The following is a 27333-nucleotide window of genomic DNA, read 5'->3' as shown; positions in this document are numbered from 1 at the left end:
GGTGGTGTTGCACAGGGGCACTGTGCCTCTGTGCCCCAGGGAGTGGGTTATCATCAGTCCTTTGACTTCAGAGGGGTCAGGGAGAAAGTGAGGACTGCAGCTGCTGGAGAGATCAGAGTCGAAAAGGGTGGTGCTGGAAAACAATAGAGGGTCAGGCAACATCTGAGGAGTAGGAGAATCAACGTTTCTCCTGCTCCTCAGGTGCTGCCTGACCTGCTGTGCTTTCTCAGCATCACCTTTGTGACTCCATAAGGGTCAGGCTTTAGTGTAGGTGGGGAGAGGGAGGACTGTCACTGTCAGGGACATGTGCAGCCACCATCCAGGGGTCTGGACATGGTCTGGGTTGGCACAGGAAAGTCAGGTTGCTGAAGGGTGTGAGCTACTGTCACCCCGTCACCTCTGTTTACGCACACGATGTGGCAAGGCAGACTGCAGGTCGAGGTTCAGTTGTGGTCACATGGACACAGCACAGGTGATGGCTGGGGAAGAGTGAAGTGTGTGAGGTCCCTAGACAGGAGAGGGTGATTTGGGGGATCTCAGTGACAGGATAATGCTGAGGCCGGGTGCCACTGTTAGCTGGGTGTTCTGAGGGTGGGAGAAGGCAGCGTGGAGAGGCTGTGGGGTTTGGGAGTATGAGGAGTAACAATAGCAAGTGAGTCAAGCTGCTTTATGCAACAGGCAGGGTGGGAGAGCAGAAGCATTGTTGGGAGCTGGTTGGAACAGATAGGTGTGAGGGAGCAGAGAACGTTAGTGGAGTGGAAATGATTATTGATGATAACACTGCACTACTGCCCAGTCCTCTTTAGCATGGAGATGGCACTGTGGCACTGACTGTGGTGCCAATGTCTAACCTTTGTGGCATCCTATTGCTGGCCTAGCCTCCTCTGCCAGTTCCCCCAGGAGAGGACTCCTGTCCTTTCCATTCCACTACCCCCCCCCCACCAATCCCCCAACAAAGACCTTCAGGTCCCTCTCAGTGATGCATGATGCCAGCCTCCCCTTCTCTGCCACCTTTTCCACAGCCAAGCAGCACAGTTTCTGGACATGATGAGTAGGCTTTGGAAGATGGCACAGCCACATGGATGTTGGTCTTAAGGAAGACCTTCACTGAGCATCAAGTTGCTCTGAGCACATCATTGAGTCAGATGGGGAGCAATTTAGATGTGATTCTCATCATGAGGATTCGTGCAGCGAGTTTGGTAAGATACAGAGAGAAAACCTGCTCAGCCGCACAGTGAGAATAACTCCACAGAACTCAATATGACTCAGAATTGACCAAAAATGCATAAAATTCAGCCATAAGAAAGGAAAAGTAATCCATTAAAGATTTAATTTGGAAAAAGATCTATCTCTCATCATGCCACATATGGTAAATTTTGCATAATGTTAATAAATTCATTGCAAGTGTCTTACTTCCTTGTAAACTCTGGCCTTATTGTCCTCTGTTGCAGTGCCATTCAGGCATTACCCTGAGGATGTAGCCTTAGTCATGTCATAGCATGGTGGCTCAGTGGTTAGTACTGCTGCCTCACAGCACCAAGGTCTCAGGTTCAATTCCAGCCTCTGGTGACTGTGCAAACTCCACACAGACTTTCTCCCCATGTCTGCGTAGGTTTCCTCCGGGTACTCCGGTTACCTCCCACAGTCCAAAGATGTGCAGGTCAGGTGAATTGTCCATGCTAACTTGTCCATAGTGTGAGGTGCAATAGTCAGAGGGAAATAGGTCTGGGTGGGTTACTCTTTGGAGGGTCGATGTGGACTTGTTGGGCCAAAGGGCCTGTTTCCACACTGTAGGGAATCTAATCTAATCTTATACTCCAGGTCTTTGAGACAGAATACCATCAGTAATGTGCTCCCCCTTAGCCGCCACCTCTGCATAACTGAGGCTCTTCCAACATATAATATTTTCCCACAACTATCCATTATAGTGCCAGAGAGAACTTTTACTTTGTCACAGGAACAAGGTCTTCCTTCATTCCTGATGAAGGGCTTTTGCCCGAAATGTCAATTTTCCTGCTGCTCGGATGGTCTTCTTCTCAAGGTACCCCTTATACATAAGCTGCATCGAAGGGTTTGGGAGGTTTATACTGATTAGGTATCTCATTAGAAACGTGAAAGAATAATTTCTGCAAGTGAATTGTCATTAGCTGCAATCCCTTTGTTATCACCAAGGAAACCAATTTCTTGTACTTCTACGAGAAAAAGCTGTTCTGAGGTTCGCATTAGCAATTTGCAATCTGAGCCTGTGGTAACAAACTGCCTTCAAGATAATAAAATGATCTGGGGAAATATAACTGTTAAAATATATTCCATGTAAAATGTCAAATGCACCAATACACTGAGCAGGAAATCTCTGTGATGTGACGGCAATGTTTGCATGAAATCTTCATAATAATCAAAGAAAGCTGAGAAATCAAAAGCATGAGTGAGACAATGTGGTAGGGTTGTCTTGTACATAAAAGACTGCCCCTCTATCCCCCGCCCAACCTACTTTTGCTTAATAAATAAAATAATGAAATCTACATGCTATTAATGTGAACACTGCTAGATTGAAAGTTCAATGTGCTTGTTAATGAATGAAGTGTGTGGCCTGGGCTCAGATCCTGTGCATTGAATGGAGAATGCTGCTGTACCACAGCCATTCATGACACGGAGGAGCCGGGATTGGACTGGGCTGTACAAAGTTTAAAAAAAAATCACATAACACCAGGTTGTAGTCCAATAGGTTTATTTGGAAACACTAGCTTTTGGAGCACCGCTCTTTCATCAGGTGGTTATGGAGTAGGACCATAAGACACAAAATTTATAGCAAAAGGGTTACAGTGTCATGCAAGTAAAATGATATATTAACAATCCTCGATTGTTGCAAAGTCTTTAATCTTTTAAAATGTGTTACAGTTTTGGTTCATTAATGTGTAAATCCTAGAACTTCTTTTATGTCACATTCTCAAGATAAGTTAAGGTTTTTTTTTAAAAAAGTGACATCTCAGCTCAGCCAATGCCTCAAAGGTGTGAGTCTGTCTGTATCCCAATCTTGACTCAGACCGGTTCTATTTCCAAGTGGAATTTAGAAAATATTATATGGATTAACTGCCTGCATTGATTGCCGACTGGTTGTATATTTCTTGAGCACAATAGAATGCACCTGTAAATATCATTCTGCACATACAAATTCACCCCACAGACTTGTGTGTGCGCGCATGCAGGAGAGAGAGAGAGAGAGAGAGAGAGTGTGTGTGTGTGTGTGTGTGTGTGTGTGTGTGTGTGTGTGTGTGTGTGTGTGTGTTTATAGTGGGGTCATGTGTACTGTTACATGAATCCAAGGTCGAGGTTGAGAGATGAAAGACTTAACAACAATCGAGGTTTGTTCAATATATCATTTCAGTTGCATTACACTGTAACCCTTTTGCTATAAATTCTGTGTTTTATACTCCTGCTCCATGACCACCTGATGAAGGAGCGGCGTACTGAAAGCTAGTGCTTCCAACTAAACCTGTTGGACTATAGCCTGGTGTTGTGTGATTTTTAACTTTGTTCAGCCATTCAAATAGTTGTTCATATTGATCACAGTGTTATTTTGACAGAGTGAGGAGCTTTCCTGATGATCTAGTTTGTTCTTCACTCTCTTTGAGTCTTGGAATGATAACAGCACAGGCAGAGGCCATTTGACCAATCACACCTGCACCCACCCAGCTCTTTAATAGACCTTCTAATTAATCCCACTTCCCTCCTCATTTCTCAACCATTTTCCACTCAAACTGAATCACGCATCCCATTGCTGTATGTACAATATGGCTGCACTCATAAAGGGCTGCCTACATAATAACATTCACCAGACTTCAAGCTGTCATAATGATGTAAAATACAGGCTACTAATCATTAAACCTCGCTGACTAAGTAAAAACCTTGGGCCATATTTTGAGCGAAAATGTTTATTCATGAGCTGGGATACCTTAAAATGTTTGCTAAAATCACCTGACCTAAAAGTAGATAAACTGTTAGAAATATCCAAAGGAATCTTTACATAACATAGCTGAAAAGGCTATCCACGCGTAATTACCTGGACATTAACATTCATTGTCTGAAATGTAGAGCCCACCATGTCTCTGAGGATGAGAGCTCTTGACGCAAGGTGTTACTGCAACAAAGGTCAGGTGGATTGGCCATGCTAAATTGGCCGTAGTGTCCAGACATGTGCAGGCTATGTGGATGAGTCTTGGAAAATGCAAGGTTATAGGGATAGGGTGACTCTGGGTGGAATGTTGTTTGGAGGATGGTGTGCTGAATGGCCTGCTTCCACTCTGTAGGGATTCTGTGATTCTCACAAACTTAAATCTGAATCTTGTTTTGCATAGAAGAGCATTGAAACCTCGATCCAGATCACAGAATGAAGTAGGAGTTCTGACAATGGACCATCAAAGCTCTTGATAACAAATAGAAGCAGGCCACCAGCCAGAATGCACATAGCAAAACTGTCCTCCTGTGTGAAGCCGTGACTATCAGCCTGTATTTTTCACCGTAGTAGACAGTAATATCCAATAACATCTGCAAGAGGAGCTATGCGCAGAATGTAACATTCTCTCTCTGTGTCACACTCTCTTTGGAAGTGGTGTATCCCCATTCTGCCAAGAAATGGTCAGTCCTAATTAAAAGAACCAATGCTGAAGTGAGACAGTTTAAGATTCAAAACTCTTTTCTGTTTATAGACATCCGAGGACCAACTGAAGCGATTCAGATGCAACCACACAGTCTCCCTCCCATAACCACACCCACACACCCCCAACTAATACCTCCCAACCCACACTCCATAACTCACACCCCATTACTCACAGCCCCCACCCTCACATCCCAACTCACATGCCCCACCCACACCCTCCAACGAACACACCCCACCTACACACCCCACTTGCACCCCCCCCACTCACACCCCACCACTCACACCCCCAACCCCTACCCACACCCCTACTCACACCCCCAACCCCCACCCACACCCTCCCAAAGTGGATTGTGAATTTCAGCATTAAGTCATATTATGCCTTCACCTAAGAACTGTCCAATTCCCCCTCCCCTCATGCGGCACCTGGTCCTGTTTTCTTATGTGCTAGTATGTGGTGTATGCGTGTGTTTCAGATTTTGAGATAAGTTCTTTGTTTTTTTTAAAATATGTTTTAACCTTTGTTTAAGGTAAAACCATTGTCTTACTAAACCATAGGGCCACTCTCCCATGAGAGAGAGATCATGCCTGATGTTGGTTTAATCTGAGAGTCACCAATCCTCAGGAAACAGGAGAGGGTGGGAAGGAGAGTCCTTCATGGTAACCTTGGCAGATGTGAGAACTGAACCCATGTTGGTATCACTCTGTGTCATAAACAGCTGTGCAGCCAACTGAGCTTACCAACTCGCTGAGTGAGTTTACAATAAACAAACTCCTTAAGATCCCTTTGGCCTACTCTGTCATAACTTTAAATGTGATCAAGTACATATTGAATTGAAAGCACTAGTTTCTAAAATCCCAAACACTATTATACTAACCTCAAGAGCGCAAAGAGAGGAATTTACCCACTCATCTCTTGGCATTTTTCTGAGAGTCTTAACATAATATAAATATCTGACTAAATTGACTGTTCTTTCTCTTTGTCAATCTTTGTTTGCCACTAACTGAGATATTCAGGTCAACTACCGCAAGATTGTGTTTGGAAAGTGTACTATCTCAGCAATGATGTGGAGGAGCCAGTGTTGAACTGAGATGGACAAAGTTGAAAATCACACCACACCAGGTTATAGTCCAATAGATTTATTTGGAAGCACTGACTTTCAGAGCACTGCTCCTTCATCAGGACAGCCACCTGATGAAGGAGCGTTGCTCCGAAAGCTAGTGTTTCCAATTAAACCTGTTGGACTATAACCTGGTGTTGTGTGATTTTCAACTTTATCTCAACAATAGCATTGGTCACCGTCTGTTAAAATGTCAATGTACTCAGTTACCTGGCAACCAAAGGCCTTGTCATTCATGCATTAAAAGCTGAATCCCTGCACTGCCTTTTTTGATGTTAACGGATATGTAGGTAAAGGAAAAGGTCAAATCAATGTACTAACATTTTGTGCAAACATCATTAACCTTGATACACTTTATTTTTTAAAATGTTACTGCCTGAAATGTTTGATATTTGGTTTCACATGCTTTGTTTTATCACTGTCTTTGTTTGATTGTTTTAGCTTCCAGTCTGTGATTGAAGAATGTGTGAAGCAGATGAACAATGAGTTATATCAAATGCGGGGAAATGGGAATGTGTCTGCAAACAGGAACAGCTCAACCCTGGATGCAGAAATTGTCTTGAGGCCACTAATGGACCTTCTGGATAAAAAGTAACGTAGTTCCATGAATATGTGTCAACTCAAAAATAGTCATTTCATCCTGAGCTTCATAGTTTTTACAGTTATTTGTTTCTGAACGTTGCATCACTTGTATTGAAATGCCGATATCAGATGAGCAGTTTGGAAATTTGTCCCTTAAGTTTGACTTATCAGAAAGCGGCCTTGCCAGCTATGTATTGCTGAAATGCTGATGGGATGCTTCTGTACGGGTTTAATTTGCCTTCAGCTTTTGTGAGCTATCATCCAAGTCCATTGATGTCTCAACTGTCTGACGTCAGTCAATATTTCTCCCTTTTCTCCAGCCTCACACTGTTTGCTAAAATATGTGAGAAGACTGTTCTGAAGAGAGTTCTGAAAGAACTTTGGAAATTAGTCCTGAATGCCATTGAGAAAAAGATTGTTCTGCCTCCATTAACAGACCAAAGCGTAAGTATTGGTTGAATATTTATACTTGTTTCAACAAAATAGAAACATTAGATTTAGGAGCAGAAATTGACCATTCAGCCCTTTGGGCTAGCTGTGACATTGAAAAAGGACAGGGAGAGATTTGGTTGTGGTCTTCATTGTACTTTCCCATTAGTATTTAAAAGGCATCTGGATGGGTATATGAATAGGAAGAGTTTAAAGGGATATGGGCCATGGGCTGGCAAATGGGATTAAATTAATGCAGGATATCTATTCAGCATGGACGAGTTAAACCAAAATGTCTGTTTCTATGCTGTACAGCTCTATGACAACACCTTCTCCACCGCCTCATAGCTCTTGATATTGTTAACTACTAAAAACCTATCCACTCAAAACAATTCAGTCAGCCAGCCACCTCTACTTTCCAGGGAACTGAATTTCACAGATTTACAATGCTGAGGGAAATAAAAAGTTCTTCCTCTCTTCATCTTGAAAGGGAAAGCCCGGTTCTTAAACTATGGTCCCTCATTCTAATCTTCCTCACAAGAGGAAACTGCCTGGTATTTATCCAATCAAATTCCCTCATAATCTTTTTAAATGTTTCAAGAAAATCTTCTAGACTGCAATGGAGAGAAACCCAGTTTGTTCACCTTTTCTTCATAAGATAATCCCTTCATCCCAAGAATGAGTCAATTGAACCCGATAGGAAGCTGCTTTTACTGCATTATATCCCTTTTCAAATAAGGGGACCTAAGAATTTTACACAGCAGTCCAGACTTGGTCCCAAGAGCCTGAACAGCTGCAGTAAAACCTTCCTCTTTCAATATTCCATTCTAATAATAAATGAATCTAATAACGTTAACATTTTGAAAAAAAAGCATTCATTTTCAGACATCTACTTTGCAAATATTTAAACAAGAATCCAGGCAAGTTAGAGATTCCTGATTGTTATCAAAAAAGGACAGTAATTAAGCTTTCCTGGTATAATGCTACAGAGTGAATGAAGTTTGAACTCCACAATGAGTCCTTTCCTCAAGTCTTGTAGATACTTCTCGTGTACCTGCTTAGAGAATATCAGAACTCAGCAAGGGTAGCCACTTCAGTCCCTGAAGCCTGCTGGGCCATTTGATATGATCGTGGCTGATCTCATCTCAGCTCCAACTCCACCTTCCTGCAAGCCCCCATAACCCTTCAACCCGTTACCAAGAAAAACTCGGTCTGCCTCCTCCTTACATTGATTCAGTGTTCCAGCATCTGCCACACTCCGGGGAGTCAGTTGCAGAGATTCATTAACCTTTGGGAGAAGGAATTTCTCCTCATCTCTGTTTTTGATCTGCTATCTGTTATTCTAAACTGTAACCTCTTGTTCCAAATTGCTCCACATAAGCAAGCGTCCCCATGTCAATTTTGTCAATCCCCTTTAGTGTCTCATAAATCTCAATTCAATCACCTTTCATTCTTCTAAACTCTGGAGAGGACAGGCTTAAACTTTTCAATCTCACTTGATAAGACAATCCCCTCTCAGAGTTATATATAGAGTTATACAGTACGCAAACGGACCCTTCAGTCCAATTCATCCACACTGACCAAAAATCCTCAACCGATCTAATCCTATTGGCCAGAATTTGGCCCATATCCCTTTATTCCTTCCTTCCTATTTATATACCCATCCAGATGCTTTTGAAATGTTGTAATTGCATCAGCCTCCACCACTTCCTCTGGCTGCTCATTCCATACATGTACCACACTCTTAAAACGTTGCCCCTCAGGTCCCTTTTAAATCCTTCCCCTCTCACCTTAAATCTCTACCCTCTAGTTTTTGCCTCTTCGAATCAACCTATCCATGCACCTCATGAATTTATAACTCTCTATAAGGTCATACCTCAGCCTCTGAAGCTCCAGGGAAAACAGCCCCAGCCTCTCCCTAAAGCGCAAATCCTCCAACCCCAGCAACATCCTTGCAAGTCTTTACTGAACCCTTTTAAGTATAACAACATCCTTCCAATAGCAGGGAGGCCAGAATTGAATGCAACATTTCAAAAGCGGCCTAACTGATGTCCCGTACAGCCGCGAAATTATATTGTAATTCTTATACTCAGTGCACTGACCAATGAAGGCAAACAAGCGAAACGCTGCCTTCACCACTGTCAACCTCTGACTCCACTCATCTCTGAAATCAATCTGGTGAACTGAACTGCCTCCAATCCAACTACATCCTTCCTCAAGTAAGGGGGATAAAACTGGACACAGTACTCCAGGGTTGACTCACTAATGCCTTGGAACAGCAACACTTCTGTACTTGTACACTCTATTGCATTAGTAATAAATGTCAATATTCCACTTCCCTCCCTTATTACCTGCACATTGGTGCTCGGCAATCCATGCATGAGGACAGCCAGATCCCTCTGCACCAAAGCACTGTGACGGTTCTCTCTATTCAGATAACAAGTTGCCTTCCTATTCCTCTGACCAAAATAACATCACACTCCTCCATGTTAAACTCCACCTGCCAAATTTGGCCTATTCACCTAACCGATCCATATCCATATCCGTTTGTAAATTTCTCCTTTTTTCATTACTTTACCACCTCCTTCAGTGTCATTTGCAATTTTGGCTTTTTTACTTCCTATTCCTATGTCTAGATGCTATGACACGCCTCGATCAGAAGTCACATGACAGCCAGGTTATAGTCCAATAGGTTTATTTAAAATCACAAGCTTTTGGATGACTGCTCTTTCATCAGGACTTCATCTGATAAAGGAACAGCACTTCAAAAGCTTCTGATTTTAAATAAACCCTTTGGACTATAATCTGGTTTCGTGTGACTGCTAATTATGTCCACCTCAGTTGTGACTTGAACCTGACTCAGAGCTAGGGTCACTACCACTGCACCACAAGTGTCTGCCCTTAGTAGCTTTTAAAATCTGCCTGTTTAGGATTAAGCTGAAAGTGAATAGGAGTTGTAATGGAAACAGATGAATGCTTTTGTTCAGTTAGTGCTTTCTACATTTGGTTTTAATTTATTTTTAACCAGTTAGTTGCTCAGGCTCTCTACAACATCTGTTGTTTTTCTGTTTGGTAAATTTTGACAGTGTTGATACTAAAAGCTTTGATTTTAGAACACTACCAGAGCTGTGTGGCAAATAAAAAACATGACAGTAACTACATTCAAGCTCAGTACATCATCAACTAAAGGTTAAACCTTGGACACGAGAACTTTACAGGACAAAACTACAAGTGATGCATAATGCATAACTAATGAGCTATGAATATCAGCATGGAGGGAAGTAATTTCATTCCGTAAATACATGACCAATAAAGTTCATAAGTCAGAGAATATAGTTTCCAATTGCTTTTGCATGGACTGTGTATTTAAACATGAAGTCATCCATGTCTTTATATTAGTGATTGTGAAGGTCCTTCTGACAGTTACATTGTCCAGATGTGTACATCTCACATCAATGCCTCATTTTTAAAGAAATTAACTTTGAAAAGCATAAATAGTTGCTGATTATGCATTGGTTTTATAAATATCATGTAATTTGGGAGAATCGAATTGCCAACACAGCTTCAGTCAAACATTACAGATTTGTTACAGCATGTGGTCTTGATAGCAATCAGACAGAATCAGTATTTGACATGCAAATGATTACCTATGGACTCTAGCTCAGTCAATTCAAGTGAAACAAAATGATTAATGAACCAATAGGGGCAGAATTGATTGCATCCAGGAAGTGGGTCTATGTGTGGCAATGCAGGATTAACACCACCTACATTATAACAGTCCTAATCATAGTGTAGACCCAGAGTGAGTTTCACAGTCCACGGCTCAGCAGGGGGCTAGACAGTGTGAGTGGCTGGCTTCACTTCTCAGTAGACTCTTGAAGGCATGTTCCAACTCCTAACAGGAAGGTGTGTGATCCTACAAAGTGGAGTCATCAGGGAAACGAATAAAAGCAAAGTGTTATAGATCGAGGGGAGATGGTAATGCAGTCACTGGAATTGAATGTGTGGTGCTGGAAAAGCACAGCTGGTCAGGAAGCAGCTGAAGAGCAGGAGAATCGGGAGCCTTGGTCCTGGGCAGACGGGTCTATCCGCTCAAGGATAGATTACTGTTTGTGTCCGAACGCCCTCGGTCAGATCCACTGACGTCAAGCTGGTATTCTTCTCTGACCACTGCCTCCTGCTGGCTGACTGTTCACCTACAGGACAAGCAGCGAGTTGGTAAGGGAACGTGAAAGCTGAACACAAAGCTGTTGACCCCAGGAAACATTGAGGAGCTCAAGAGGGACTGTACAGGTTGAAGCCCCTCTTTGAGTCCCCAGTGGACTGATGGGAAACAGGTTCTTCATCCTCAAAGGCGTTCAGGAGGCGAGGGGGGGGGAGAACTATCCCAGCTCCAAGAAAGTATGCAGAACCTGCTCTTGCTGCAGACAATGGGGGTCGATGTCATGGAGGACCTCAAGGAGGTGAAGGGCCAGCAAGCCTCGCTCTTTGCCTCGGAGACCTCCAAGATAATCTTCCGGTCCAGGGTCCGCTCGGTGGAGAAGGATGAGACGTGCTCACATTTCTTCTTCCAGAAGATACACAAAGAGAGCTCTGTGCTCAGCAGCCTGAAGGAAGAAGATGGCTCGATAACTTCATCTCAGGCTGACGTCATGAGGATCAGTAAATCCTTCTATGCTAGTCTGTATGATGCGAAGCCAACTGACAGAGCGGCCTCCCAGTCGTTCCTGTACTCTATCACCGAGGTCTTAAACGACAGAACACGCGAGAGCCTGGACCAGCCGCTATCTCTGGACGAGCTGACCAAAGCCCTCGAGTCCTTCAAAAAGAATAAAACTCCCAGAAGCGACGGCTTACCGGTCGAGCTCTATTCCGCTCTGTGGGATTTGATTGGCCAGGACCTGCTGGGGGTGTATGTCAATATGCTTCGGACAGGTACCATGAGAGAATCCATGAGGAAAGGCATCATCACCCTCAATTACGGAATGGGGGGAGGGAGGAACTCAAAAATTGGAGACCAATCTCACTGTTGAATGCGGATTACAAAATTCTGTCAAAGGTAATCGCCGACTGGGTCAGGTCTGCTCGGGGGTCGGTGATTCACCCTGACCAAACCTGTGCTGTACCGGGCAAGAAGATCGCTGAGAGTCTCGCACTCCTCAGGGATACGATCGCCTATGTGCAGGATAGAGGGTTGGACACCTGCCTGATCAGCCTGGACCAGAAAAAAGCCTTTGACAGGATATCACACAGGTATGAGAGATGTTCTCTCCAAAATGGGCTTTGGGGAGGGAATCTGCAATTGGATCAGACTGCTCTACACCAACATTATCAGTGCAGTCTCAATCAATGGCTGGGAATCAGATCGCTTCCCAGTCAGATCTGGAGTCAGGCAGGGCTGCCCCCTCTCTATCCTGCCTCATTTGTGTGCTGCATAGAACCATTTGCCAAGTCCATCAGGAAGGATGCGAGCCTGAGAGGGGTGACTATTCCTGGTAGCGGGAGCCTGCAGGTTAAGGCCTCCCTGTACGTGGATGACCTCACCGTTTTCTGCTCAGATCCGCTGTCCGTGCGCAGACTCATGTGCATTTGTGACCAGTTCGAACGGGCCTCGGGGGCCAAGGTAAACCGAGACAAGAGCGAGGCCATGCTCTTCGGGAACTGGGCTGACCAATCCTCAATCCCCTTCACCGTCAGGACCGACTACCTGAAGGTGCTGGGTATTTGGTTTGCGGGGGCTGGGGCATGCGCCAAGTCTTGGGAGGAATCAAAGTGAGGCAGAAATTGGGCAGATGGAAGCTACGGTCGCTCTCCATCGCAGGAAAAAACCTGGTCATCAGGTGTGAGGCACTGTCATTGCTATTATACGTGGCACAGGTCTGGCCTATTCCCAGAACCTGTGCCGCTGCAGTCACCCAGGCCATTCTTCCAATTTATATGGAGGTCAAAGATGGACTGGGTCCGAAGGAACTCGCTGTACAAAGCTCTGGGCAACCGGGAAAAAAATACATCCAATGCCATCCTCACCCTGATGGCCATCTTTGTGTGTGGCTGCATCAAGCTGTGCATGGATCCCTGGTATGCAAACACCAAGTGTCACTACGTACTGAGGTTCTACCTGTCCCCGGTGTTGAGAAGGATGGGCCTGGCATCGCTGCTGCGGATCGCTCCAAGTAGTTGGACCGTTCCATATCACCTGTCCATCGTGGAGAAGTTTATAAAGAAAAACACCTTTGACCACAAGTCCATCAGGAAGTGGTCAGCACGTAGTGTCCTTGAGACCCTTCGGGAAAAGGAGAGGGCAGATCCTATCGAGCGGTTCCCTGAGCAGACTGTCAAAACCATTTGGCAGAATGCCTCATCACCAGAACTTTCCAACAAGCACCAAAACATGGCTTGGCTGGTGGTGAGAAGGGCTCTGCCTGTGAGATCCTTTATGCACGCCCGGACTCTCAGCCGCACCACACGCTGCCCTCGAAGCGGCTGCGGGGGGGACGAGACTGTCACACGCCTCCTTCTGGAATGTGCCTATGCAGAGTAAGTCTGGAGAGGAATGCAGTGGTGTTTGTCGAGGTTCGTCCCGAGCAGCGCCATGACGCGGGACTCCGTGCTCTACGGTCTGTTCCCCAGGACGCACACCGAGACGAACATCTACTGTGCCTGGAGGTTTATCAACTCGGTGAAGGATGCTCTCTGGGCGGTCCGAAACCTGTTGATCTTCCAGCTGAAGGAGTTGACCCCAACTGAGTGTTGCAGGCTGGCACATTCCAAGGTCCAGGACTATGTATTGAGGGATGCGCTGAAGCTTGAGGCAGCTGCTGCCAAGGCACGATGGGGAAAGACACCATGTAATATCTGCCTGCCTAAAGAAGAACAGGGGGCCTGTGCAGTCATTTGGGCTCTGCTGACGCCTTAGCTAAAAATGTAATCGTACAGACCTGTAAATAGGAATGATTACTCTGTTTCGGTAGGCAAACAAATGGAATGTTTACATATGTATGGCGTGTCCAGTTGTATAGATCATCAAAGTATTTTATGAATAAAGTATATTTTTGAATTAAAAAAAAGAGGTTGGGAGCCTCGGGGGTGGAGAGATAAACGGGAGGTGGGTGGGGCTGAGGGGAAGGTGGCTGAGAGTGGATGGAGGTGAGGGTAAAGGTGATAGGTCAGAGAGGAGGGTGTGAAGGAAGATTGACAGGTGAGACCTTCCCACCTATCCACTCCACCCTCCTCTCTGATCTATCATCTTTACCCCCACCTCCATCCACCTATTGCACTCTCCGCTACCTTCTCCCCAGCCCACCCACCTCCCGTTTGTCTCCCCGCCCCCAAGGATCCCAACCTCATTCCTGATGAAGAAGTCTGGCCAGAAAAGTTGATTCTCCTGCTCCTCAATGCTGCCTGACCGGCTGTGCTTTTCCAGCAACACACTCTTAACTCTGTTCTCCAGCATGTGCAGACCTCACTTTCTCCCAGTGCATTCACTGGACTCAGAGTACACAAACTCATGTTCATGTTCTCAGGACATGGCTTCTAATTCCTCCACACCAGATGGTGAAATTTGAATTCAATAAAATCTGGAATTAAAAGCTAACCTATTGGCAACTATTGTTGATTCTGGATTAGTGGTGCTGGCAGAGTACATGCACAGGCAATAATTCCAGAAGTATAGGCAATCCCCAACACATGCACCCTGCATCAGATTCATCAACTAATGCTGGTCCTGTGGTGCAATATAAATCTTATCTCAGATGCCCTGTTAGATGACAATTCTGTGTGCATCTCGCAGGGCACAAAAGATTTTTGAACAATTTTGTCTCACATGATTGAGTTTGATTTGGTAATCTTATTTCATATTGATGGCCTAAGAAACGAGCATCCCCTATTGAGTGAGTTGTGGAGACATTTTTGAAGTTACATTATTACAGTTTAGATTGTGTAAATAGAGATTTGCACTCATCAGGTACAGGTTATTAAGCTTACCTTACGATAGCCCTTTGTTTCCATTTCCACATGTTTGCGTATAACTCAAGTTATGATGCTATCAAATAGTTATCCAGTAGTAGTATAGACCTCGATTATCACTGAAAAAAAAACAAATTTTCAACATTTTTGGCTTGCACTCATCAGAACACCAGTGTAAAAGGGAATAACATTATAATTGTGGATGAGGAAAGATTGGTTGGCAAGTGAACACCGATAGACAGAGATGTTATCATGGAGAATGCACCAGTTAGATGATGACTGACAGTTAACTACCAAGCTTTATTTAAACTGAAATTAGGCAGGTTGACTCTGATTGGTCAATGCATTTCTCTGAAGATAATGGTTGTTGCCTGTTTTGTTAAGTTGAAACTGGCAGAGTACATGCACATGTTATTTTTGTCTGCAAAGAACAGCCCTGTGTATTAATACATCTATCGACCAGTACGCAGAAGTTCATTGTGAGCCCAGATTGCAAGCTTTAATTGGTGGTTAATTCTCAGTACACTCAGGATTACTCCAGTAAATACTCTCCAGTCATGGAATCTTATCACATATTGATAGTGTATTTAGGTTTTCCAGTCATGAGTGGGCTGGATGTAGTCAGTACTTGGCTGTTTTAAATCTCCTCTGCCCCCTCTCCACTACATTTCAGAGGGCTGTCATGAGTCAACCTCGTGGCTGTGGGTCTGGAGTTACATGTAGGCCAGTTGAGGTAAGAACAACAGGGGAGACATTAAGGATAAGGTTTTGCAACAGTTGGTAATAGCATCATTGTACCATTAGTGGGACCAGCTTTACAATTTCAGATTCACACTGAATTTAAACACCAGTTGCTGTCACAGTGGGGTTGAATTCAGGTTGGTGGTCCAGTGATGTTAACACTACCGTCTCCTCATAGAATGGAGTAAGTCAATTTCTTGTTCCATGCCTGGCACCCAGGCAATTTCAATGTCTTCCAAATCTGGCAGGGTCCTGTGATGTACAAGGCATCCTCTGTCATGCTTGCTCTGAAATTAACAGGTACACAGCAGTGAGCTCAGATCTGGGGAGGTGCTACCATTTCCATGGCAACAGCTCTGAGTTCTGAATCGCAGCATGTGAGAATGACAGACTCAGGCGGCTTTCATGCTGCTCCGTGACGTTAGATGTGGGGACAGTTTGGCCACCCACTGCCACACAGTGCCAGAGTTTCAGGCATTCTGAAAGTGCAGAAACAAATTAACGCAAGGCTGGGACCATTGAGTTTGATAATTTAATTTAACATGAGGAACATTCACACTTCACACTTCCACCATCTGGATCCTGTTGCAGCAATTTTTTGTAAATATATTTTTAATTTTCCCTCAGCTCCCAATAATAACTCTTCACCCACCTCTTGAGATGCATGTGTATGCATGGGTATTTTAATTTCTTATATAACATCCATACCACCAGAACATTTTATTTTCTAAATTTCTAAATAAAACAAATTCTGTTCATTCCTGTGTAAATCTAATGCAGCAACTTTCTATCAAGCCGTAGACTGATGGTTGTACAAACCTGGCCATGAGGATATTTTTAAAATTTCAGTTCAGTATGTTTCCTTGAGTAGAGTTTGTTATGTGGTTAGACATGTCAGATGAGAAGTGTATTAAAGAGATGTCAAATACTGAAAATATAAAGGACAGGTCCTTTGACAAGTGGTAAATACGATAAGATTCCATGACTGGGGAGTATTTACTGGAGTAATCCTGAGTGTACTGAGAATTAACCACCAATTAAAGCTTGCAATCTGGGCTCACAATGAACTTCTGCGTATTGGACGATAGATATATTAATACATAGGGCTGTTCTTTGCAGACAAAAATAACATGCATGTACTCTGCCAATTTCAACTTAACAAAACAGGCAACAACCATTCTCTTCAAAGATGTGTTGACCAATCAGAGTCAACCTGCCTAATTTTAGTTTAAATAAAGCATGGTAGTTAACTGTCAGTCATCATCCAATTGGTGCATTCTTCATGATAACATCTCCATCTATCAATGTCCACTTGCCAACCAATGAAATGTTTTGAAGGAGATGGAGTGCAGAGAGAACTTCAGATCCAGCAACTTTGGAGAAAAACTGCCAAGTCATGAATCTGAATATAAATGGTAATCTGAATAGAAGGATAGTATAGTGAGTGGAATGAAGACCAGGTGGATTTTATTGAGTATGAGATCCCTGATTGGGGCTGTTAACATGGGCTAATCAGGGAGCTTTGGATGGCAGATATAAACAAGCGTCTCAGGGAGTCTCCCCACCCTAGGGACTGACTCTGACCCTGCTGCTCAGAGTCCATGTACTGGGCGCATGGAAATAAAGGGGCACTCAGTGACAGGATACCGGCCTCAATGCAGTTATTTCAGACCGTCTAACAAAGGAAACAATGCCCACTACACAGCCCACAAGATGCAATGTTGTGGAAACTGAGGACACAAATGTACGAATACAACTAAAATGAAGCTGAGAAATGCCATCAACATAATTCTATGTTTCAGCCAGATTCCCAAAAAAAATCAGAGAGGCCAACATGGATTGCATCACCCCACCCCCGAACCTGCCGGGAATCTACTCTGAACTCAAGCATCCATCCCATCAGCTATTCTTCCTTTCCTAAAGACATATATTTAAAGCCCTTCCTTAAATATTTTGTGTTTTCAACCTGGCTGGACACCATTACGGCAGTTTTGACATCTCGCATCAAGTAATTTACTTCAGAGACAAAGAAAGTCATTAACTGAGTTGAAAGGAACTGACTCTGTATTTTGAGGGACATGATTTTGAGTGAGGTTTTCACTACTTGATGACAATCCAATCAACTGCTCTCACAAAGAAAATGTAGTCTCTGCCAGTTTTAATTTGTTCTGTGTTAAATGTTGAAGATGCCCTTTCTCTGCATTAGTTTCAGTTGAATGCTGATCAGTAACCACTAAAATACAAGCAATCACTCATCGCCTGGGAGTTTACTTAAAAGGCTAAGAATATCCAATCCTTAAAAATGTACAAAGTTAAAAATCACACAACACCAGGTTATAGTCCAACAGGTTTAGTTGGAAGCACACTAGCTTTCGGAGTGTCACTCCTTCATCAGGTGATAGTGGAGGGCTCAATCTTAACACACAGAATTTATAGCAAAAATTTACAGTGTGATGTAACTGAAATTATACATTGCAAAATTGGTTGTCCGTTAAGTCTTTCATCTGCTAGAATACCATGATAGTTTCACTTCTTTCATGTGTAAATCACAAAACCTTTTTTAAAAAAGTTGCATTCTCGGGTTAGCTGTTAACAGTGGTGATAGCTAGACAATATGTTGAAGGTGTTAGCCCCTGTGTTCTCTGTAGATGTCATGATGTTTAGATTGATTCTAATCTAAAAAGTGAGATAACGGAGTTTTACATGAATGCATGCAGTTTTTGAGCAAAGTAAATGTAACCCTACAAGTACAAATTCACCCCACAAAATATATGGGTGCATGTGGGTGTGTGTGTGTGTGTGTGTGTGTGTGTGTGTCTGTCTGTCTGTCTGGGTTGGGGGTTGTGAGTGTGAGAAAGTATATGTGTGTAGTGAGTGTAGAGTGTCTTAAGTCTGTGAGGGGGTGCATGTGGGAGTGTGTGTGTCTGTAAGGGTGCGTGTGGGTGTCTGTGTGCGCCTCTGTGTATATGTGTATCCGTGTGTATAGGAGTGCCTGTGTGTGTGTGTGTACAGTGCAATGGTGATCACCTGTAATGTGACATGAACCCAAGGTCCCGGTTGAGGCCCTCCCTATGCGTACTGAACTTAGTTATCAGCCTCTGCTCGGCCTCGGTTCATGTCACATTACAGGTGACCACCATTACACTGTACACACACACAGACATTCCTACACACACACACACACACACTCTCTCATACACACACACACACACACACACACACACACAGGCATTCCTATACACACGGACACACATATACACAGACGCGCACACCGACTCCCACATACACCCTTACAAACACACACACTCCCACACTCACACATGCACCCCCTTACAGACTTAAGACACTCTACACTCACTACACACACACACACACACATACACACACACACACACACTTTCTCACACTCACAACCCCCAACCCAGACACACACACACACACACATACACACACACACAGACAAAGACCCACATGCACCCATATATTTTGTGGGGTGAATTTGTACTTTCAGGGTTACATTTACTTTGCTCAAAAACTGCATGCATTCATGTAAAACTCCGTTATCTCACTTTTTAGATTAGAATCAATCTAAACATCATGACATCTACAGAGAACACAGGGGCTAACACCTTCAACATATTGTCTAGCTATCACCATTGTTAACAGCTAACCCGGGAATGCAACTTTTTTAAAAAAGGTTTTGTGATTTACACATGAAAGAAGTGAAACTATCATGGTATTCTAGCAGATGAAAGACTTAGCATACAATCAATTTTTCAATGTATAATTTCAGTTACATCACACTGTAAATTTTTGATATAAATTCTGTGTGTTAGGATTGAGCCCCCCACTATCACCTGATGAAGGAGTGTCGCTCCGAAAGCTAGTGTGCTTCCAGTTAAACCTGTTGGACTATAAACTGGTGTTGTGTGATTTTTAACTTTGTACATCCCAGTCCAGCACTGACATCTCCAAATCTTAAAAATGTATGCTGAGTATTTTGTATATTCCTCTGTTGCAATTTCACTATATTTTGTGTTAAGAGATACAATGATTCCCGTAGAAGACAAGATCAGTTGCACCAAGATACAAATTTCAGATCTGGAACGAACAATTCAGAGTCCCCTTCCAGGTGGAGAATGATCACTTTCAAACATTTTGGCAGGAAGGTTTTACCTGTCTGCTCCCACTCCCCAATTCCACCTCATGGCAACGGGCTGGCGCCCCAGGGTGGGCGTGGAGCCTGAAATAGTGCCAGCGTGATGGGTGTCACCATGCCTGCCATTGTGTCTTCCATTTAATTCCATTCTGATTTAATCAGCAGCAGGGGAAGTATTGGGTGGATGTCTACCCTTAGACCATGCTGATCAAGAAAGGTTTCCTGAACCCACTTCAGAAATTCTGCTTTCTTTGCCCTTAACACGGTAACCATCCCATCAGTACCTAGTATTTAAAATCCCTCATTATGACTAGTCTATAATTCTTGGACATTTCAGTCATTCTATTGGAAATCTACCTTTCTAATTCCTTCCTATGATTTAATAGTTTCTAAAAAACACCACATTGCCTTATAACTCCTTTAATGCTTCTGAACTGCATCCAGATAAATCCTGTCCTTGACCTCCTTGAGAATAACTCTGTCTCTTACACAGTAATATAGTCACAGCGATCAACAGAAAAATACCCGTCAACCCTTTGAGTCCAGGCCAGTCGAAAAAACAGCTACCTAATTATTCTAATCCTGTTCTCCAACACTTGGCCCAGAATTTATTCCTTCATCAAAATTACAGGCTCTATCTTTCCTTCTTCCACATGGCTGTTTGTAGAAAATGCCAGAACATAACTCGATGCTTCAACCAGCTTCCCAACATCAAAAGAAGAAAGCAAGCCACTATGGGTTACTTCACCTCCTCCCCTGCCCTGCTAGTCCTCTACTGTTAGCTATTCTTCCCTTCCCAAGCACGCACATTTACAAAACATTTGCTTAAATAGACTGTGTTTCCAACTTGGCTGCGCACCATTACAACCATGGAAACGTCTTGCATCAAATAATTTGCTTGGGACATTGTCATAGAGTGCAAATAAAGCCATTAACAGAGTTGAAAGGAACCAGAGTTATTAATCACATTCGGTGCGTTTACAGACACACATTTCAAATTGCGTCAATGCTGATGTTAAAAGCGTTGCTGAGTCCCTATACCATTTTGAAAGCGTTCAACCAAATGAATGAATAACAATTCCTCAAAGGAACATGTATTTGAAAATCAAATTGTCAAAGCAAACTTAAAATCTAAGTTAAAATGTCATTGTGAGTCCCCATGGTATCCAAAAGCTGGGGTAGGGTGGTGTGTGTGGGGGTGGAGTGGGGGGGTGGTTTCAAGTCTACTGGTGGGTATGACACAGGTGCAGACAGAACCACAAGACAGAGGCAGATAGTTGAGTTGAGTTGAATGATGCCTCCCAAGCCCAGGAGCAGACCCACAAGGAAGTGCTCTGACTTTCCCACCTCCCTCTGCGCCAGCTGACCAATGGCTAGGAACGTGCTACTGAAGTCCAACTCAAAAACTGGAAGCAGCCTCTTCACATACCAGAAACCAGGCTGCAATCTGGCACAACCCATACCAATAGGGAATATGGACAACTCAGGGCCACAAGAAAACACAGGCAGCCTGGGAGGCTGTGAACCACTTTAAAGGTGTATCGCACCGGCTTACTGCAAGCAACATTCTCCACACCAAGCCCCACTGGTGTACAGTGGAGGACTCCCACGTAGAGAGCCTCCCACCAACAGAGGGCGCTGCCATCTGCAAATGGCAGGGCAACTCTGCATGCACTGTCTGTCTGGTGACAAGGGTGAGGAAGTCGAGGGTGTGCAGCAGGAGCAGCCCATACAGGGAGCCCCTCCATGCAGAATGGAATGGCACTGAGGGAAGTTCCATGAGACAACTCCAATTTCTGAAAGAGACGGTGTGAGGTCGGTGTGAAATTCTGTCAGTTCAGACAGCAGTCCACCACAGGTTTGAACCACCATGAGTGTCATCAAAGCCAAGCATCATGGTTCTGAGGCCCATTACACTACTTGCAGCAAACGGGTCACTGATACAGGGCACCCAGGTTGTTTTGGCAGCATACAGCCCATTGCCTTTACATCCAGCACTACCACCTCTATGGTCAGTCCGGCAGCCCAATCCTTCCCAATCATCAGCCATGAGAATCCACCTCAGTGAAATTCCTGAGCAGCCACTCCCTCACCACAGTTGCAGTCTCCTGATGTGAGAGAGCTCCAATGGGAAGCAACGATCCTCCACACTTTTGACCCACTCCTGATAAATATACAAGCAACTTCCACAAAGAGGTAAGCAGACTGACAAACAGAAGCTGCATGTCGGAACTGAGAGAAAGTGAGGACTGCAGATGCTGGAGATCAGAGCTGAAAAATGTGTTGCTGGAAAAGCACAGCAGGTCAGGCAGCGTCCAAGGAGCAGGAGAATCGATGTTTCGGGCATAAGCCCTTCTTCAGGAATGAGGAAGGTGTGCCAAGCAGGCTAAGATAAAAGGTAGGGAGGAGGGACTTGGGGAGGGGCATTGGGAATGCGATAGGTGGAAGGAGGTTAAAATGAGGGTGATAGGCCGGAGAGGGGGTGGGGGCGGAGAGGTCAGGAAGAAGATTGCAGGTCAAGAAGGTGGTGCTGAGTCCGAGGATTGGGACTGAGATAAGGTGGGGGGAGGGGAAATGAGGAAGCTGGAGAAATCTGTATTCATCCCTTGTGGTTGGAGGGTTCCTAGCGAAAGATGAGGTGCTCTTCCTCCAGGATCCTCAGACTGCACCTTCCAAACCCACAACCACTTCCATCTAGAAGGACAAGGGCAAGCAGATACATGGGAACACCACTACCTTCAAGTTCCCCTCCAAGCCAATCACCATCCTGACTTGGAAACATATCGCTGTTCCTTCACTGTCACTGGGTCAAAATCCTGGATTAACCTCCCTAAGGGCTTCATGGGTCAACCTACAGCTTGTGGAGGCAGCTCACCCCCACCTTCTCAAGGGCAAATAGGGACTGGCAAAAGAAGTGCTGGCCTAGCCAGCGATGGCCATGTCCAACGAGTGAATTTTTAGAACATCACCACCTGGAGCAGATCCTGGCCTCCCTCCCTGGGCAGAAGGCTCAGCACCTCAGTATGTTGCTGCCTTGTCCCAGAAAATGTTCATGAGCATCTTCTGCATTGTAATGACAAACTCCGCGGAAGGGAACCTAGTAGCACAAGATGGCAATTATCCGTTGGTTTCTGACCAGCACTCAATCCCTGCAAGACTGCACCCGGAGCAGCTCTATCCAGTTCCCATCTCCCTGTGGTAACTTTAGTCTTTAACTCCATCCAGTTTAGCAGCTGGGATTCATCAGCAGGTAGGAGAGAGATTTGCAGGTCAAGGAGATGGGTGGTGATCCAGACGAAAGGCTCGATCGTCTCTAACTAAAAGAATGTGTACAACCACCCCACTTGGGCATGTGATAAAACGCATTCACGGTGGGTGACAAGTGAACCTGGACCTTCTGGCCCAGAGAGAGGGAACTGCACTGCACCACAAGATGTGACCTTGAAAATGTAAATAAGTATGCTTCATTAGTGACTAGGAGCAGCTAATTCTATTGGAGGAACTGTTAGGGCATATTTAGAAGAACCAATTGACTTGTGGTACAGTGCTAGTGTCCTCTATCAATGGGTTAGAAATCTGGGTTCAAGTCCGACTTGACCCTCAGGTGTGTCATAACATGTCTGAACAGGTCTTTAAATAAGATGCAGTGCAGAGATTCACCAGAGATCCTCAGACAGCACCTTCCAAACCGACAACCACTTCCATCTAGAAGGACAAGGGTAGCAGATACATGACTCCTCTCGCAGAGACTGGTTTGTGAATGGGAATAGAACTATAATGTGAACAAACCTGCACACCTCCTTCATCTGTCATCAAATGGATGTTTACCAGATTAACAATTTAGTCCTTCTTGTATTTTCTCTGACCAATCTAACTCTCTAACACTGCAAGTCCCAGTCCTCCTTGCACTCGTGTTTCAACTTTTAATATTACACCTTGGTGCCCACACTCTGATCAAGTTAGCTTACAACCTCCCCAAGATATCTAATTTCCTTTTGAAAATTTCTTTTTGAAAGTCATACCATCCTTTGCGCAATGTATTCCAAATCATAAACAGCTGCCTTCCTAAAACAAAAAATTCCACTCAGCTTTTTATGCTAATTCTTCTCAATCTATGTTCTGGATTTTCTGATGCAATTGCCTTCTCTAAACATTTATCATGTCCTATGAGAAAAACAATGCTAATCACATTTTCTCTTATTATTCAGACTGAGTTATACTTTCTTCATTGATGTTCCGTGGACTCCCACACTTCATGAGGCTTCCTAATCCGGACTTAATCAGAGCAGATGTGGGAAAACAGTGGGCATGGCACCCTCTTGTCCAATTAAATGCCACATACACTCCCTCCAACTTGTTTTGGAGGAGGACATTAAATTCCACCCATTGGCACTTGTCAGCTTGATATGAAGGGAAATACTCATCTTTTAATAAGCTCTTGCAACTACAGATTGTTACAAATGCTCTCAACAAATTAAGCTGCTCTTTATATTCTGCCTTTCCTGGGACTTGTACTTTGGTTTGTTTGTGATTGAAATGCTTACGCAAGGTTTGTGAAGGTTTGTAGCTCAGGTTGAGGTTTAGGGCTGAGCTTACAGCAGTGCCCATTATGAAGGATAACTCTCTGAGAATTTACTTGTACTTGACATTCTCTTAAGGCAAATGGTTTGTTTTCCCCCTCTAAGATCCCTAGAATAAGATAATGTTCCTTATGGCTGGCTAATTCCAAGCAGAAATACTGCACCGTTTGTGTTTTCCTCAGCGGTTCTAAAATTTGCAACAACCTTGAGCATAGCCCATGTGTTTTAACGTTTTTAGTAAGTGTTGAGAGAAAATCAAATAGCATCTATTCTGTCATTCATGTAAAGAAAAGTAGAAGACTCAATCTGTATAGCGTTGTCACATCAAACATGACCAACATTTTTGTCTATGAAGCCACATCGATGAAATAAATTGGATAAGATGTTTACATTCAACCCGGGTTACAAATACAGTATCTTGAGGACTATTTCTTACTATTCGGGGTTGAAGTTAGTATTATATTTCAGCACCAAACTGAGACCTACACAAAAAACACAAAACCAGCAATGATGAAAATCTTGAAAAGAAACAGAGACGATGAACTTTGACATCAAGGCAACATTTGATCCAGTGTGGCATCAAGAAACCTGAATAAACTTTGAGTCAATGGGCATCAGAAGAAAAACTCTCTGCAGTTTAAGTCCTACTTAGCACAAAAGAAGGTGATTGTGGTTGTTGGAGGTCAGTCATCTCAGCTCCGAGGTATCTCTCCAGAATCCGCAGCCAAACAAATTTAGCTGCTTCATGAGTGACCTTTCTTCCATCATAAGGTAAGAGGTGGTGATATTTACTGATACCTGAACAATGTATAGCATCATTCATGCCCCCCTCAGAACAGTCCACATCCAATTGCAACAAGACCTTGATTATACTGAGGCCTGGGCTGACAAATGGTAAGTAACATTCATTCCATTCAACTGCCAGGCAATGATAATCTCAAGCAATAGACCATTTAACTATTACCCCTTGTCATTCAGTGACATTTCTCCATCACTGAATTCCCCACAATCAACATCCTGGGAGTTACTATTGACCAGAAGCTGAGCATATAAATATCTGGCTACAAGAGCATGTTCGAGGCTAAGAATCCAGCAGCAACTAACTCACCTCCTGACTCCCCAAAACCTGTCCACTGTCGGCATAGCACATCAGGAATCTGATGGGATACTTTCCACTTAACTGGATAGTTGCAGCTCCACAACACTCATGAGATTTCACACCATCCAGGATAAGGCAGCCTGCTTGATTGACACCACATCCACAAACATTCACTCCTGTGACCACCAGCACGCACTAGTATCTGTGTGTACAGTATACAAGATAAACTGTAGAAATTCACCAAGGCTCTTTAGTCAGCCTCTTCCAGCATCTCGATGACCATCAAGAAGGACAAGGGCTGTGGGACATGGGTACACCAGCACTACACCTTCCTCTGCAAGTCACTCACAATCCTGACTTGAAAATATATCGCCGTTTCTTCAGTCTCATTGGGTCAAAATCCTGGAACTCCGTCCCTGACTGTATTGTGGGTCGACACCAAATGGACTTTAGCGTCTCACGGAAGCAGCTCACTATGATCTTCTCAATGGCAGTTAGGATTGGATAATAAACATAGGCCCAGCAAGTGAAGCCCACATCCCTAGAGTAAATTAACAACAAAGAGACTGTGAATGCTGAGCAAGTCAGGCAGCACATGGAGAAAAAGAAGCAGAGTTAACTTTTCGGGTCGGTGACCTTTCATCAGAACGGGGCAACTTTGATGTGTAATCGGATTTGACTGAGGGATGCTTGAGGCAGGAACAAAGAAAGGTCTGCGATGAGGTGGAAGACAGAAGAGATTGAATGACAGAGAAGTTAGTCCTCTAGTGTGAGAGGAAATAGCAATGGGGGAATGAAAGGAACAGGAGACGCACCTGGAGCAGGTGTATTTCTGTCAGAAAGCAAAAACAAGAGGAAACTGAAAAATGCAAAGGAGTAAAACAAAAAGATTAAAATTGACAATCTGAAATTGTTAAACTCCCTCTGGAGTTGGCCTTAAAGTGCTTAATCGAAAGGTGAGGTGTGATTCCTCAAGCTGAGCTTCACCAGAACAGTGCAGCAGAGGGCGGGCAAAGGTGTTAGTGTGAGAATGAGGTAGATAATTAAAATGACAGGCCACAGAAAGCTCCAGGTTAACGTTGCAGACTGGACGAGGGGATTCCACAAAGTGGTCTTTCAATCTGTGCTGGCCTCCCTTGTGTAAAGAAAAATACATTGTGAGCAGCACATACAATAAAGTGAATCACTGCTTCACTTGGAATGATGAGGAGTGAGGAGGTAAAAGGGCAGGTATTGCATTTCCTAGATTTGCAGGGAAAGGTGCCACAGGAAGAGGGGTGGGTGTTGGAGTGATTGAGGAGTGGACCAGGGTATCACAGAGAGATCGGTCTCTTCAAGTTGCTGAAAGGGAATGGGAGGATATGATGATTGGTTTTCTGCTTCAGCAGAAAAGGATCCGGCATGTATTGAACCTGGAGGTGTGGAAGATGGTGACGCAGGGAATCTTTTCAGATGAGGAAAGGATGGTAGTAGAAGCACAGAAAATGTGGCGGATATAGTCGAGGAGCCCTGTAAATGGCAATGGGAAAGGTAGGGATTCTCAGGTGAGGAAAAACAAAGAGATTATGAGGTTGTATTATCGGAGCTGAAAATGTGTTGCTGGTTAAAGCACAGCAGGTTAGGCAGCATCCAAGGAACAGGAAATTCGACGTTTCGGGCCAGAGCCCTTCATCAGGAATGATGAAGGGCTCTGGCCCGAAACGTCGAATTTCCTGTTCCTTGAATGCTGCCTAACCTGCTGTGCTTTAACCAGCAACACGTTTTCAGCTCTGATCTCCAGCATCTGCAGACCTCACTTTTTACTCGTTGGATTATTGGAACCAATGTGACAGAATGAGAGGAAGTGGGAGGACAGAATGGAGTCCTTCCAAACTGTAGGCTGTAAGGAATTGTAGAAGTGGGAATCAACGTGGGCTTATTATGAATATTAAGTAATAGCCTACAATACAAAGAAATCAAAAAGGTCTCCCTCCACAGACATTGCCAGATGTGCTGAGTATTTC

The 27333-nt window shown here is 44.0% G+C and overlaps 1 protein-coding gene across 4 annotated transcripts in view; it reads left to right on the top strand.

Annotated features, from left to right (window-relative positions):
* LOC132834396 (protein unc-13 homolog A-like) overlaps positions 1 to 27333 on the top strand; it is a 575505-nt gene that overhangs the window by 500070 nt on the left and 48102 nt on the right. For all 4 annotated transcript variants that reach the window (XM_060853271.1, XM_060853270.1, XM_060853267.1 and 1 more), the window contains 2 exons: positions 6217 to 6366; positions 6678 to 6801. In XM_060853271.1, the coding sequence (XP_060709254.1) occupies positions 6217 to 6366; positions 6678 to 6801 (274 nt within the window). The remainder of the gene's footprint in view (positions 1 to 6216; positions 6367 to 6677; positions 6802 to 27333) is intronic.

Source organism: Hemiscyllium ocellatum, chromosome 39 (genome assembly GCF_020745735.1).
Source record: "Hemiscyllium ocellatum isolate sHemOce1 chromosome 39, sHemOce1.pat.X.cur, whole genome shotgun sequence".
Taxonomy (NCBI): Eukaryota; Metazoa; Chordata; class Chondrichthyes; order Orectolobiformes; family Hemiscylliidae; genus Hemiscyllium; species Hemiscyllium ocellatum.
The sequence above is the reverse complement of the archived record's forward strand: the minus strand, read 5'-3'. Positions and strand labels throughout refer to the sequence as shown.